The following is a 16,460-nucleotide window of genomic DNA, read 5'->3' as shown; positions in this document are numbered from 1 at the left end:
GGGGGCCGCGTTTCCACGTCTCTCTCTCTCTCTCTCTCCTCTTGCAAAGCACCCGCCCGCCGCGGCACGCGGGAAACTTCGCTTGCAAACCGCCCGCTGGCCGAACCGTACCGCTACCCCCGCCCGCCGCCGCCCATACGAGGGCGCATCCGTGGGACCACACGGTGCATCTCCCTGCCGCGGGGCACTCGTTCCTCCCAGCGGCTGGGACCGCGGAGAAGGCTGGCAGCGGGCGGAGGCGCCAGCCCGCCGGGAGGAGCCGGGCGCGGGCGTCGGGGGGGGGGACACACACACTCACCGATGTCGGAGTTGCAGAAGGCATCCTGCGGGTGGATGGGGAGGCAGGTACAAGCCTCCGCCACCAAGTCGCTCAGGCTCCAGCTGCAGAGGAGCACGAGGAGGAGGCTGAGCCACACAGACATGATGCCGGCGCGGCGGCTGGCCCACAGTTGCTCTTCGGAGAGGAGGGGGCAGCCGGCTTGTTGCGGGGGGGGGGGGGGGAGAGGTGGTTCTTTTTTAGGCTTCTTTTTAAACGGGCTTTGAGCCTCTTCTCCTTGCGCTGCGCCCGTCCCCTCTCAAGACAGCTGCTGCTGCTGCTGCTGCTGCTGGGACGTGCGGTTGCGCGGCCGCTTCGCCGGGGCTCGCCCTTGCACGCGAAGTTCGAGGCTCTCAGCGCCTTTGCTGCTCGTCTGGGCTGGCGGCGGCAGTTATAGCCTGGATAGCGCCCTCTCGGGCTCGCGGGGTGCGCCCCCGTCCCGGCCAATCGGAGCCCCGCATTACCTCATCTCCCAGGCAAAAGGGGAGAGGCTCGCGACAAGCTGCGGGCGGGGTTGGAGCGAGGGATTCAGTGCCTTATAGGGAATAATGTGGCTGAGGGAGGGTGGAGGGGCCTGTGCAGCTCTGGAGCAGGGAGGGGGACAGCTGGAGGAAAGGGTCGCTACCTGTTTCAAAGTCCCACCAAAAGGTCCTTGTTCAAGGCAGCCGCTCTCCTGTCCCACCCCCTGGTGCTGGAGGCAGATGCTGTTGCAAACAGGTTGCATTATTCTTGGATCACCCGGGGTGCAGGTGGAAACACAGAGCCGAGCAGATCCCCGGCTGGTGCAAACTGCCATAGCTTCGTCCTTACTTCAGGGATGGAGCTATGATCGTTTACACACGTTTTGACAATGTGCCTCACACTCGAACACCTATTTCGGTGGCAGAATCCAATATGGGGAGATCAATTCAAAGTGCAGACAGATTTTTTTTTTTCATCTTTAATTACTTTCCTGGAAAATAGCTCATCTGAGTGGCAGCTAATTTTAAACTGGAGGTCCTAGAATATGAATATGAATGTTTTTTTAAATGAAAATATATCACAGCATGAAACAAACATACTAGAGCTTCTTTCCTCGGTGTGCAATGGAATGGGGTTGGAAGGAAAAAAGGAGGGCAAGTCCTATTTGGGCTGTAAACCAGGATTTTATGCTTGTGGTTTTTAATCCTATTCAAACCCTTCCCCACAAGCAGCAAGGGGTGATAAAGCAAACTGTTAAAACCGAGCTGGAAGAAAAACCTGTCATATCTACCCAGGCACTCCCAACTCTTAATCTTGCTATATATTTTAGCAGTGCCACTATAGTGCAATGTGTAGCGAAGTCCTGTTTGTTTTGTTTTCCCTTATCCCTGCTGGGAACTGTACATTTCTCTCAGATGCAGACATGTAACTGTTACAGTAGAGCTGGACTCTGAGGAAGGGAGAGTGCCAGATGCACAGTACAGACGGCCTTATTATCCTGCAAAGGGGTTGAGGAGTGATTAATGAAAGTATCAAACCACTGCACTTAATATCAGAGTACTTTCCATGGAGTTTATAAGACTTAAGCATTTCTAGTTGTACATTATGCCAGAATTAAAGGCCAGAGACCAGCTGTCCTAAGTTTCTAAACAGTAGGCTAAATCTTCAAATTTACGGTTCAGTTACATCTGCGTGGAAGATTGCCTATCTGTACCTTGTCTTTAAGTGTACAGCCTATAGAAAACAAATTAAGAACTCCAGTCCCTTGGAAGGATAGACTTTGTTTTGGGTATTACTATTAGACCACTACAGTATGGATGGTTATGTTAGAGAGGAAGGATTGTCTAGAGGTTAAGGTGGTGCTAGATTGGGACTTGGGAGACCTGGGTTCAAGCTGTGTCACCCATGACCGGTGTGACCACTTAGGGTATGTTTACACTGCAAAAAGAAAAAAGCCACAGCAGCAAGTCTCAGAGTCTGTGGTCTATAAACTCGGGCTTGTGCTATGGTGCTAAAAATAGCTGTGTAGACATTCCCACTCCGGCTGCAACTCTGACTCTGAGACTCACCCCCTTCTCTAGGTTTCAGAGCCCAAGCTCCAGCCTGTGCAGGAACATATACATGGCTATGTTTAGCACTGTAGTGTGAGCCCCACAAGCCTAAATCTGTAGACCCCGGCTCTGAGATTCAGAGCTGCGGGGAGGGGTTGGAGGGTTGGGATTTTGTTGTTTTATTTTTCAGTGTAAACATACTCTGTTTCTCTGTGCCTCAGGTCCTCATCTGTAAAATGAGGATGATAGCACTTCTCTACCTCATAGGGAAGTTGTGTGATTAAATATATTAAAAACTGTGGGGTGCTCATACAATGTACATATATAAATATAAGTACATGAGAGTGAGAGACAGTTCTCTGAAGCAGATCACTTTAATGTCTAACTACATAGTTTTGTGAGCCATCTTTGCAACTTGAGATGAGTTGGGTATTTGGAATCTGTAGTTCAGTGCATTGACAAAAGCTAAATCCCTGGGACTAGACTCTGATCTCAGTTTTAGTGGTGTAAATTAGGAGTAGCTCCATTGAAATCAGCAGAGATACACTGGTGTAAACCCATATTAATAAGATCAGAATCTTGCCCTGCACTTTTTTCATTATTTAAAAGTATGGATCTGAAATTGACATCACTACTGACATCAGTAGTTTGTAAAATGCTGTGAAGATGTTACATGCTAAGAGTTGGTATTATACTTAGACAAAAGACATACTTGGAAGAAACTGAAAGGGGCAGAGGAACAAATCCTTGAGTTCCTTCCCCCTCTGGTTCTGAAATGGGGATCAGGCCAGGAGTTCCTGAAGTTACAAGAGGCTCCTAAATGCTTGGTGCTCCAAGAAGTTGCTTATGTTTTAGGTGGGTCCTGACCAGGATTATTAAAGTTACCAACACAGCTGCTAGTTCATTTTTTCCAATGTAACCTGGAGAAGTAACCTGCAATTCCTTTTCAAGATGAAAGGGACACAGATTGCTTTCAGTTGCCCTGGCTGGTCATCCTCTCCTGACTATGAGTGAGTGTTCTGGTAGTCATGTACAAAATAAGGCCACTGCCTCACTGCGCTACCCTCCTTCAATCTGAACCTCCTGGGCTCATGTATAAGCAGTTGTTGAACTAACGATAGCTGTATTTGGAGACGGTTTGCCACCAGTGCATTCTTTGTCAAAGAGGTGGTTTTTCTATTGTGCTATATTGTTTTTTCTATATTTCTCCCTGTACTGAATGTGAGAAGAGCTGTATAAGAGCTCGCTATTATTATTATGGGGAAACTGGTACAGAGAGGGGAAGTGATTTGCTGAAGGTTATGCAGCAGGTCTGTGCAGAGCTGGGATTAGAACTTAGATCTGGTTCCCCATCTAATGCCCTAGCCTCTGGGCCACAATGTCTTTTGGAGGGAAAACTAAAGGAGGAAAAACCAGTATTCAGCTCTTCTTCTTGAAGAAAACTTTAAGCCTTTTGTGGCCATTTTCAAAAGTACCTTGATTTACTTTGTGCTAGGATCTCACAAGTTAAGCAAGACTGGGCTAGGTCAATACTTGCTGTGAAAATTCCAAGGATAACCCATGTAACATCTGTAGGAGTTGGTGACTCAGTACGTGGTGTCCTTTCCTCTGAGTCAGTCCTGAGTTAATATCTCAACATAGTGCTAGGGGGCACTGCGCTGCAAGATATAGGTTGGGTTTTGTTTCAACGTGGAGTGAAGCCCAGGTTCTGACCACTTATGAAACCAAAGTGGTAATCCGTGGTGCTTTTTGCAAGAGTAGGATGGTTAGCCCTTATGTTCTGGTTAAATTCCAGCAACAATAACTACTTTCTGCTTCCACAAGTTCCCACTATAATTTAAATTGAATATCTTATTCTTCTCATCCCCCTCTTCAAATCCTGTTGCATACTGATGCTGGCAGGGAATGTCTGAAGTGTTCCATCCCAGAGGTGGCTGCCATGGTTGAAGTAGCCCCGTTACACAGGGTGTAAATCTCTCTGGGATCCTCCTTCAGGACAAAGGGTGCTATGTAAATGTAAGCTACTACTATAAAGTAATGGAAAGGGTATTCTCCTCCTTTCTGGTTACCTATGAAAGTGAAATTTTATGGGGCCTAGGAACTGCAAGAAAACTGCTTCTAAACTGACAAAAACTTCTGAATGTAATTAGTACAAAAAGACGTTTCATGAAACTAGGGGAACTGCTGGTTAAAAGTACCAAAATTAAGTGCAAAGCAGTGCCAGAACTGCTCCAGCTCACCAAAGAGCACCCAGGATCAGACCCACAACTGGCATAACGGTGCAGAGCCCCACTGCAGTCAATAGACTCCTGTCTGCAAGTTAGTCAGCCCGGCCACTTCCATGAACAATATGTAAAATTAAAGCACTATACATCTTTTTTACAAATTCTAACTTCTCCACAGAAAGTCAACTCAGTCCATGAACATGGAGTCATGCAGCAAAATAAGTTTTCCTCTCTTGCTTTAATAAGTCTCCTTGAAGTCAATGGAGCTGCGCTGATTTACACCAATTTAGCATCTGGCTCTCAGTCATTGAAAACGATCATTTTTACACCGGGCTGCCTTCATGCAGACAAGGGCAGAGAATAAATACCTTTCTGTCCTGGATGGTGCCACTTTTGAGTCTGTTAGATTGCAGGGTGTCTCTTGACTTACTGTCTCACACTGCAATGAAATACGAAATCCCACATGAACAGTCCTGGCTTAACAAAAGGGATTCTGTTATTATATATTTCTTTATCAAGGATCTAGTCCACTGTATTTTTATAAGCTGCTCTTTGGGAAGACACTTTTTTTCAGCGTTGTTTGTGCATGTTAGCTATGATTTATTTGTATGAAGAAAGGTTAAGAAAAATGCCTCTATTAATTGCTTTCTTATGCCAGTGAACTTCATATGTTACGCTTAATCACAAAATAGTTGCTTTGTAGTTTCTTTAAAAGCTACATCTTTGGTTCCCTCTCTCTCTTTCTCTCTCTCTCTGTACAAATTTTATTTGATCTAATTCTCTGAGGTTATATAGGAATCATGCCACCTTCCTGTCTGCAAGTCAGATGCAGGTGAGACTACACCCCATTCCCGGCTTCCGATTATAGATAAACTAGATCATAATAATCACCACAAACATTTCTGTAGCACATTTAATTCCAAGGGATCCTGAAGTGCTTAACAGGTTGTGTGTATGGAGAGCACCCATTGTGGTGTGGAACACAGCTGCCATGTGGCATGAGCAACATTACACAAAAGGGATTTAAGGATAAGAAATCAACCTCTCAATAGTTAGGGTATCCTCAAATCAAACTGATTGTTATTTTCCTCAGTAACAGGTGGACATTAAAGAATAAAATGTTTTATTACCAGCCTTATAAAGCTGAAACGGGGGTCTAGATCCTGCATGGTGCTAATCATTCTGGACCTGATACAGCAAAGCACTTAAGCACATACTTAAGTCCAATTGAAGACAAAGGGACTGCTTACCTGCATACAGTTAAGCAAGTGCTCAAGTTCATGGTTGGATCAGAGCCAAAGGGCTCAGCCTCTTGAAGGATCGTTGAGTCCTCTAAGTTGGGGGTGGAGGTTGTGATTAGGTGCTCTGACAAAGCTCTGTGTGTGTGTGTGTGTCTGTGTCGTGTGTGTTTCTAGCCAACATTATTGGAACCTTACTTTTGCAAGCAATGATTTTACTTCATTTTTGTTTAAAATAAGGATTTCCACATCTCTTTACTTTGCTTTCATGCTAGTGGAGCCATTTCCAAATGGAAGTATTTCAAAAACTGAACTCTAAACTATCAATTGTTTTAAATGACTGAACAAAGAGATTTCAAATTGATGAAGTGCTTCAAATGCTAAAAAGGGCTGGAGTTCCCAGAGCTTTGGAGCTGGCACTGAGCAAGGAAGAGAGTGAGAGCGACTGAAAAACACTTTTCTGTTGTTTCTTTGTATGAACTGGTTTCGGGCTTATGCAATGCACAGTAATTAAAATGACTGGAATGCTTCACATTTTTCAGGGAGCTTTAAGGCAGCTCAGTGGTATTGTGGCCACGCACCAGTTGAGTTTGGGCTCATGACTGCAATTGAGGCTGGAAGTATCTATCAGCATATCCTGAAGGACATGTTGCCTGTCTGTGAGGGTGGGGAGAAAGGAGTGTGTATGATGTCTGGTGAGCAGCAATAGCAGCTGCTCTCTGGGGTTCAGCTGTATGGGGCATCTCGTAGGTGAGAGGTTTTGTGGAGAGCTATCTTTTGGGTGAGATGTAAACTGAAGGTCCTGATACGGTATGCTCATTAAAGAGCTCATTGCTTGCTTTCATATTAGCCTGGATGTCCTGCCCAAATTCAAGTTTGAGTAATTACAGTCACACTCCCTGGCTCCCTGCTGAAATACATTACCCTCCTTTACTGGTGCCCTGTTCAGCCATTGCACCTTCCCATCCCAGAGGTGCTGCACTTCAGTGGTGTCTGCACTGGTAGCTGGATATATTTACTTAGGTCCAAATACAGCATTTGGAGTTCAGCGGACTGAGAGCTTGGCCACAGTTCTGTAGCCTGGCCAGGCATCTGGCTCACCACATGCTAGGTTCAGTATTTTTAGGGCTCTGACTGAGCGTGGCCCACCATCACCAGTCCCCTCACTCCCTTCCCCATAGGTCACTCTGCAGGGCCCTGTGGCCTCCACAATCCTTGTATGAGGGTTGGCGGGGAGAGTGGGTCAGGAGGAAGAACCAGTGCAGGGACAGTCACTTTGTTTCCCCTCCTGCACTGGTCTGACCATCTTGAAGGTCAGGTAGGCCAGCACACACCTCTGCTAGAGTAATGGGCCTGTCAGCCCCTGGCAGTTGGCCCATTGTAAAGACCTTTGGGATCCTTGGGGATGAAAAGCAATTTCTAACTGTTCAAATTATTACAATTATCAAAGGCAGAAAGTGAAGGAACATCAAGAGATGTAGACAGCTGAAGGTGCTACTTGTTTCATTTTAAGTGACATGGGAGCTGGTGAAAGCTGTCAGACTGAAGGCACTAGACACAAACATCCTCTTTTTAGCCATTGAACAGGTACAATATGGGCATCAGCAGAATGAGCTTCCCCACACTGTCTCCCCAATGAACCTCTTCCGTGCCCTGTAGAAACCTCCTGTAGGAGTGAGAAAGTGTCTCAGCCTGTGTGGCCCACCTGGTTAGTGGAAACTGCTAACAAGGGTACTGTTGTGATCGTGTTACTTTATGATGTGGCCACTTGTCCGCTAATGAGCTGACTGACTGACTTTGCGCAGGCCACCAAACTGATGTCAAAGAAACATGGGGTTTAAAAATCTAAAGACTGTTCTGGTGTGTGCAAACCGCAGTTGTGGTTGTTGATGTTGTTTTTAAAATCCAAACTGGGTTTTCATTCAAAAGCCAGCCATAAGCCTCAGCAACAGAAGAGTACTCTTCCCCCTGCAAAGATCCAGAGTCCCACCTGTTGGGATTCCCTCTGAGACTGCTTTCCACTCAGCTTCCCAAGAACTCACTTTGACTCCAGGTTTCATCACTTTGGTATCTTTATATTACATATAGCAAAGAAACATTGAATTCGTAGACTTTAAGGTCAGAAGGGATCATAGTGATCATCTTGTCTGACCTCCTGCACTTTGCAGGCTACAGAACCTCACCCACGACTGAAATAAACCCCTAACCTCTGGCTGAGTTACTAAAGTCATCAAATCATGGTTTAAAGACTTCAGCTTACAGAGAATGCATCATTTACACTAGTTTAAACCTGCAAGTGACCTGTGCTCCATGCTGCAGAGGAAGGTGAAAAAACTCCAAGGTCTCTGCCAATCTGACCCAGGGGAAAATTCCTTCCCGACCCCAAATATGGTGATCAGTTAGACTCTGAGCATTTGGGCAAGACCCTCCAGACAGATACCTGGGAAAGAATTCTCTGTAGTAACTCAGAGTCTTATCCCTCTAATGTCCCGTTGAGTTGATCAGATTCAAGCGAAGGGAGTGTACATAGGGTATATCACACATCCAAAGTTACATAGAAAACCTCTTCCTTTATATACATTTACATATTACATTGCATTTACTATATGTTGTAGCATACTTTTTGGAACTGGCTTGGTTACTTTGTAGTGTGCTTTGTAGAATGCTCTATCTATGCACTGTTTGTGCATAACCTGATCTCTGCCTAATCTTACATTTAGGCTTGTTTACTATTACCAGCATGTTTCCGCTAATCTTAGCTAGCCATTCCGATTCCAACATACTGCTTGTTATGACAACATAACCTTCCACTCACCTTCCCAATCATACCCACTAAAAAATAAGGCAAGTTTCTTTCATCAAGCCAGGCCTATGCTGCCCAGCAGAGTTTGGGGGATTTTCAGTATTGCTCATTTGAAGATTTCAAGGCAAAAGGCCTTATCTGGAGCAAAAGACAGAACTTCCATTTCCTCACTGTTCTGGAATTTTGCTCCATAAATCTTTGAATGCTGTCTGAGACAAAAGATGAGGGAATGGTAGATATACAGCCTAGAATAAGGATTGTGTCACTCATTTATTTCCTTGCTCTTCATGTATTAAGAATAATAAATTCATCAAAAGAAAACTGAAAACCTTTCCCAGGTCTGCATGTTAAGTTCCACACCTACTGTCTTAATGTCAGAAGTGAAAAGGTTGGTGCTAGATTTAGCACAGATGTGTGAAAATGGTGTTCTTTTACAGCTGAAGAAAGAGCAAAAAATGGTCTCACACCCCATTTACTTTAATCAGAGGTACAGAGATATCTATTAGTTGTGATTCCCTATGTGTTGTTGAAGGAAGTTTTAGCAGAGGATGCAAAGGCGTTGAAAGAAGTCACAGTGAAATTACAGTTAATTTATCAAAATGCCTGTGGTTTCCATTTCATGGCAGGTGATAATAAATATTATGCCAAGAGAGTTAATCTGTAACTAGAGTATTGTAATAAATAGAAGGTTTCTCCAGGTGGAACCATGGAAGAGAAATGTGGCAAAGCTGTTTGCCTTTGCATTGAATGAAAGTATCTTTAACAGATGCTCCAGGAATATGCCTGTGAGTCAATATGTTACAATCAGGACTCTAAAAACACAGCCTCCTCTATTAACGGAGTTCAACGCCCTTGTTTTACTCTTAACATCTCTGCTACCAAACCTCTTCCAAAGCGGTTCCTTGAAATTAGATTTTGATTTTAATTTAAGGATAAATTCTTCTGTGCCGGGATAGTGTCTTTCTGTGTGATTGCATAACACTGAGCACAGTGGGGCCCACATCCTGATTAGTCTTTAGGTGCTACCCCAATATAAATAATCATTATAATTATTATTAATAGTAGTTATTGGCATGTCCCTTGATCCCCAGGGTCACAGCTGCCAACGGTTCTAAGAGCTCAAGCTCAGGGCACAGCAGTTTGTGGAGCACTGTTTTGGAGAGGTTTCAGAGTAGCAGCCGTGTTAGTCTGTATTCACAAAAAGAAAAGGAGTACTTGTGGCACCTTAGAGACTAACAACTTTATTTGAGCATAAGCTTTCGTGAGCTACAGCTCACTTCATCAGATGCATGCATTTTGGAGAGACATGCAAGAGGGCAGTGACGGAGCCGCAGCAGTGAAGGAAGCCAGTTATGCAGAGAGAGCCTAAGGCACAGATGACCTGCAAGCACATATTTAGCAGCTGCAGCTGTTCCAGCCAGGCTATGGGAAGACCTGCAGCTGCATGTTGGCCATGCACAGAGGAGAAGCAGTTTGCTGGCCAGGAGGGAGAGAGGGGAAGATGAAGACATTAGCATAGGGTGAGGACGCAGGAAAGAGGAGAGGTGAGCTGAAGAGAAAGAGCTATAGATCTGGTCAAAAAGAGCCAACTCTGTGAAAATAAAGAGTTGTTCTGCAGTGGGAGTCTTGGAGCTGGTCCATTTGAGCAGCATGTCAGAACGAAAAAGAGTTCTGAAGACAGAATGGTGTAGAACATTTTAGGTTCTAACAATTCTTGATGAAAGATTGCAGCCCCAGCCTCAGAACTCTGGCACAGTACTAAAAACACAAATCTGACCCTCATGCCCGCCCCTTCCCAAACTGGGGTAATTTTTGTCACTGACTTGTAGCTGTCATATGGGATAACATCCATATTCCACTCTTCCCATCTTCCTGGCTGTAATTTTGTGTAGTGGTTAACACAGATTGAAACAGGAGGGGGAACTCTCGCTGCACCAGCCCAGGAAAAGGGTGGTTCTCCCTAGACTTTTAATGGATGGGTGGAGAGAGAGCTATGATCCACCTTGCTTTAATCTGTGATTTTATGGCAAAAATTAGGAGCAAGGCTCTGAAAGCTTCTGTCATGTTGGGGAGGAATCAATAGCTTTACCCATATGCTGACTCAGAGAAAGGTGGGGAGACTTTATACAACTCCAAGTTACCAAAAAAGAAGGGTCCAAGCAACATCTGTAACTTCCAATAAAGAACTGGCTATCCAGCAGCCTTTCCCCATCTTCTGACAGTACAAAAATCATCTGTACAAAACGAAGCCAAGTGGTTCTAGGACAATGCTGCAAATAAGGAGCCTTCTAATGCAACTAGAAGCCCCTCAAGGGAAGCATATAAACCCTTATAAAAATCATCCTTCGTTTTTCTTAATTTCAACTGAAAATTTGTTTTTAAAAACATCCAAATCCTGCTCCTTCTCCTCCCTGTCAGGTGCAATGGAACACCCTACAGAATGCACCTACTGCAGGCCCACCCCAAGCACTGTTGAAATGAAATGGCCCTGTTTTGCCCCCCACACTCACACCCTACAGTGTAGTTACAATTGAACAGTGCATAGCTACACACTATTTCCCCTCCCTGACTAGTTCAAGTGGAACAGCCCATTGCTAGGGAAGTTCTTCTTCCTCCTGTAGTTTCAATGCAGAATCATCCTGTGTTTCAGGAATTCACTCTGCTGCAGGTGGCAGGCTCACCAATTGATGCACACACACCACAGCTCCACTTGATATAAGGAAGGGTGGGGTAGGAAGGGAGGTTGTTTCACTTGACGTTGGTCTCCAACTCATGATCAAATTCAACATAAACCATCATCATAATATTTCATGTACCATGACAGCTTTGCCCAGTGGGGGCTAATGTAACCTTAGTTATATAGTATTGTAAAGACAAATGGTTGGCTTATGGAGCCATGCAAGGAAGACCTTATTGCCACATGAATGCCATCCCTTCCATTTACAGACCACTGTAGAACCAAAGCAGCTTCTCAACTAAAACTATTTGCCTTACTCACATGAGTTGTTGCCACGTAAATCACTGGGACTACTCTAGGCAAGCAGGATTTGGCTCTGAAACTAATGTCTCCAACAGGGACTCCCTGCATTCAGTCTTAGCCTGGAAAGAGGCAGTGGTCGGAGGACAGGTGCTATAAAAGTATTTATTCCATCAGACGCTTCCAGGAAACAACAGGTCAGCCTTTAAAACCTTGCCAATAGCTGTACGTTAGGAATAGTTCTCAGCAGATTCCCTTAATTAGATTTTATAGGAGATTGGCTATTCGCCTTCACTCCACATCTTTTGATTCTAAGGCCATGTACTCTGGTCACACAGAGGTTTACAATCCCAAATTTACTGGTATCTGAGAATCTATAAGAATTATTCAAGAAAATTTGATCTGTGATAACTGAGGCTGCACCCAGATCTGCTTTCGAAAGATTGCCTCTGATATGATATAGGAACCCTTTAAGGTCTCGTAAATCGTTTTTAGGAGGGCTGCAGATTGTTACCATATGTCAGATGCATCCTAGACATGCTTGGATGTAATGTGCAGGTTATCATAGAGGCTGAGCTTTGAATTATGTCCTGTCTTTCCTGTTTCCAATTAGAAATCTGCCACAGTATCAGGAATTCCAGGCCACATTGTTCTGTAGTTCCAAAAGAGGAAAATGACACGTAAGGGGAAATTCCTTTTGACTAGCCATGTGTATCTTAAGATATACTAGGAGGGGGCGAGGTCCGCAGAGACCTCAGTGAGAGCAGAACAAGTGGGAGTTTACCAAAAAATCTTTTGTTTCTCTTTCTTTAGATGGTGTTCCTCAGAGACTTCAGCATTCCTATTCTCAGGGCTAATTTTAATTGTTTGTGACTGGTCTGTTCTTAGTGTCCCTCTCTTTCCCTCTTACCTCTCATGCATGCTGAACCAAATAAGCTTGGGGATATACTCTCTGGGGATTAGTAGGTGATGTGATAACCCTTCTCTATACTTTCGTAATCACAAGACCAGACATCAGAAATGAAGTGGGATCAGGAAGCTGGAGGCAAAAGAGATACTGTTGTTATTTATTTGCATTGCATTGTCCTGGGCACTGTACAACACATAACAGAGACATGGTGTGAGGGATAGCTCAGTGGTTTGAGTATTGGCCTGCTAAACCCAGGGTTGTGAGTTCAATCCTTGAGGGGGGCCATTTAGGGATCTGGGGCAAAAATTGGGGATTGGTCCTGCTTTGAGCAGGGGGTTGGACTAGATGACCTCCTGAGGTCCCTTCCAACCCTGATATTCTATGATTCCATGGTCCCTGATCCAAAGAATTTCCAATAGAAGTTGGGAAGAGCTCAAAATGAGCATAGCTGAAAATAAAGCTCTGATGCCTTGAGTGGATCTCTTCACAGCAGATTGGGTTCAGGTTCTAGCACAAAGTTCATTGGCATCTGAACTCCACCTACCTTGTATTCATGCACTGATGTGCTACCAGTGTGGCCATGGACTGATGATGGGATCCATTGGACATAAAAGCAAGTTAGGAAGTACAGGGCCTCTGTGTGGATGGCTCTGACCTCCCACAGCTCTCTTAAGATCTGCATGGAACCCTGAGGATCTTCCTGGTTTGGGGGCAGGCTGGGCAGGAGTTGGGGTGTTAAATCCTGTCCCACCCAATGAATGATTGATCCCTGCTCCATGTACTTTCACAATGACACCCACACATGGATGTGATCATGTGAATCCTTAGAATTCTGTCCTCCGTGGAGCAAAGGGCTTGGTACAGTGGACTTGGTTGGTTGGATACATATGTGACCCTTCACAGAGGAATTCATACAGTTCAGAAATCTGAATATCAACAAAATCCTTCCGGTTATGGGGACTTCCAACCCTGCCTGAGACAGCTGTAAATTCCAAAGAGATGGAGCTGACTAAGAAAACTGGAATTTTGGGAGGACTCTGGCACAGTCCCAAACCCTCTTCCACTGTGATTGTCCAAGAATGTTGTTTCTCTGCCCCAAAAGTGAGCCCCCTAGCTGTAAGGGACAAGAGCATAGGTGGTCTGGCTTAGCAGTGACAATTAGGCTGAGATCTGCCCACCAGGAACAGTAGTCGCCAAGCAGGATTTGAAGGAATCACAAGAGCCAGGCCCCATAAGCAAGAGTCAGGGTCAGAATCAGGCTGGAATCAGAGACCAGAGATCAGAGGCAGTATCAGGCACAGGTGCCGACTCTGTGGGTGCTCCGGGGCTGGAGCACTCATGGAGAAAAAATAGTTTGTGCTGACCACCCACCGGCAGCCCCCCCATCAGCACCTCCGCCTCCCCCCAGCACCTCCTGTCCACTGGCGGGCCCTGCCGATCAGCACCTCCCCCTCCCCCCAGCGCCTCCCGCCCACTGCGAACAGCTGAGACCAGGAGGTCATGAAAAGTTTGGAGTTGCAAAATACCAACATTTGTGTGGTTACCCAGATAACTTCCTGGGGAAACCCCTGAGGTTAAACAGGACATTGGCCAATCAGAGGGCTGCAAGGTACTGTCACTTTGGCTCTCTTGGGCAGTACTCCCTGCGGTGCCTACTCTCCACAGTGTTCCCTGGATGTACTCTGCATGGCCTCCTGGTGGTACTGTGGGAATATCAGCTGTCCCAGGCTCTGCAAACCCTGGTTTCAGTCCCCAGATCCTTACATCACTCCCTTCTTCAAGGACACCACAGTGGCCAGGCCAGGTTTATCTGGATGGTCTTGATGAAAACTTTCTACCAGATCAGGGACATGGGCATGGGCAGCAGGTTCCCAGGAGCATTCTTCAGGATCATAGCCCTTCCAGTTGATTATTTAGTACAGTCTCCCCCTTTGCTGTTTAGAGTCGAGGATGGTATGGACTATATATTCCTGGGATCTGGATTGGTGGGGGCAGTGGTTGGGACCAATTGGGAAAGGGGTCTTCTATGTAAGGCTTCAGGAGGGATACATGGAAAATAGGATGTACCTTAAGAGTTTGAGGGAGCTGTATTTTGAAGGTGACGGGGTTGATTTGCTGACAGATGCAAAAGGGTCCAAGGAACTTGTGATTTAGCTTCTGGAATGGTCTGTTCATACAGAGGTGCTTTGGGGTAAGCCAGACCTTTTGACCTACCATGAGAGCTGGGCCTTCCTGTATCAATGGTCTGCGTACTGCTTATAATCCCTTTTCACATCTTTGAGGTGGTTCTTAAGCTCTTGCTGGATATGGTGAATTCCCAGGCTGCTGACTAGGCCAGGGGTGCTGGAAACGAGGATGGAAGCCATAATTGGCAAAGAAGGGACTCTGCCCCATGGAAGCATGGTCAGAATTGTTATGTGCAAACTCAGCATATAGAAGGAGGGAGAACCAGTTGTCTTGAAGGTAGCTGACAAAGCACCTCAGCTGTATTACTTGGTTCACCCTCTCGGTCTGCCCATCTGTCTGGGGATGGTACGCAAATGGGGTAAAAGCACAAATGTCCATTAGCTGGAGCACTTCATGCCAAAAGCATGAGACAAATGTTGGGCTTTGGTCTGAGATCATACAGTCCAAAAGTCCCTGAAGGTGGACCACATGAATCACCAGGAGTCAAGTCGTTGTTTCAGCAGAGGGCAGGCTGTTACAGGGAATGTATTACCCCATTTGGTCAGTTGGTTCACAACAGTCAAGACCACTGTGTGGCCATCAGTCAGGAAGTTTCATTATGAAGTTTGGGGTGATCGAGGCCCAGCGTCTAGACAGGGTCTTCAGGGGCACTAGAGTGCTGAGGGGCTTAGCACATGGCATCTTGGTGCATGCACGCAGGTCTAACGAGTTAACATAATCCTAGACTTCAGCTCACATACGGGGACAAGAAGAAATGGGAAGCCATTCAGAAAATTTAAGGCAGCCAAAGTGGCCTGCCAATGGAGTGTCATGGAAGAGATGGAGCACTTCTAGCCAGGGGCTCCCTGGTGAAATGTATATGTGCCCGGCAAGGTAGGCGATCCCATCCTGTGTGGAACATTGCATCTTGGTTCTGGCTTTTGTTTGCTCAGGCTGTTCCCTCACCTCCTGGGCTAATGGATAGCCCCGTGAAGCAGAGTGGATTCGATCAAGCAGGGTCTCGATGTATTGTGGCACTGAGGAACTTGTGAGGTTTTAAGAGACAGAGTGGTTTTTGGTTAGGCTCCTCGCCCTCTTGGTAGTATTCCTCCTTTCAGGATAAGGCATCAGCTTTCCCACTCCTGGTTCCTGGGTGATAGGTGATAATGATATCATCAAACCGAGAGAAGAATAACTCTCACCTGAGCTGTCTTTGGTTCAAGGCTCAAACCCTCTGCAGATATTCAAGGTTCTTGTGGTCCAAAAAGACTTGCACTGGCTGTCAGGCTCCCTCAAGATGATGGCACCACTCTTCAAAGACCAATTTAATTTTGAGTAGTTCCTTATCCAGTATTTCATAATTCTCTTCAGCAGGAGTAAGTTTTTTGGAATAGTGAGCATAGGGGTGCAAGACTTGCTATGGGCCATGGCTGTAGGAGAGTATTATGGCTACATTGGAGGTATCAACTTCCACTATGAATGCCTGTGCCAGGTCCAGGTCTGTTAGAATGGGGACAGTGGTGAAAGCAATCTTGAGTTGTTTGAAAGCATGATGAGCTTTGGGAGTCCAAACAAGCTTGGCGTCCTTGCAGAGGAGGTTGGTCATGGAGGCTATTTGCCCTGAAAAGCCTGGAATGAATTGTCAATAAAAGTTTGCAAAGCCCAGGAAGTGCTGTAACTCCCAGTGGGACCTGGGCACAGTCCAGCTACAGATGACCTCTACCTTCTGGGGAAGTACATCTTAACACCCTCTGGAGAGAGGATGTAACCCAAGAATTCTGCAGAGGACAAGTCAAAGATACATTTTTACAAC

At 45.7% G+C, this 16,460-nt stretch overlaps 2 protein-coding genes across 2 annotated transcripts in view; one reads left to right on the top strand and one right to left on the bottom strand.

Annotated features, from left to right (window-relative positions):
* The window catches only part of TIMP3 (TIMP metallopeptidase inhibitor 3), a 48,387-nt gene extending 47,622 nt beyond the window's left edge, over positions 1–765 (bottom strand). The window contains exon 1 of the mRNA XM_038386750.2: positions 299–765. Within this exon, the coding sequence (XP_038242678.1) occupies positions 299–422 (124 nt within the window). The 5' untranslated portion in view covers positions 423–765. The remainder of the gene's footprint in view (positions 1–298) is intronic.
* The window catches only part of SYN3 (synapsin III), a 274,735-nt gene that overhangs the window by 161,768 nt on the left and 96,507 nt on the right, over positions 1–16,460 (top strand). The gene's annotated exons all lie outside the window — the stretch shown is intronic.

The sequence above is a fragment of the Dermochelys coriacea genome, chromosome 1, assembly GCF_009764565.3.
Source record: "Dermochelys coriacea isolate rDerCor1 chromosome 1, rDerCor1.pri.v4, whole genome shotgun sequence".
NCBI classification, from domain to species: Eukaryota; Metazoa; Chordata; order Testudines; family Dermochelyidae; genus Dermochelys; species Dermochelys coriacea.
Note: the sequence above shows the minus strand (reverse complement) of the source record. Positions and strands in the feature narration are given on the sequence as shown.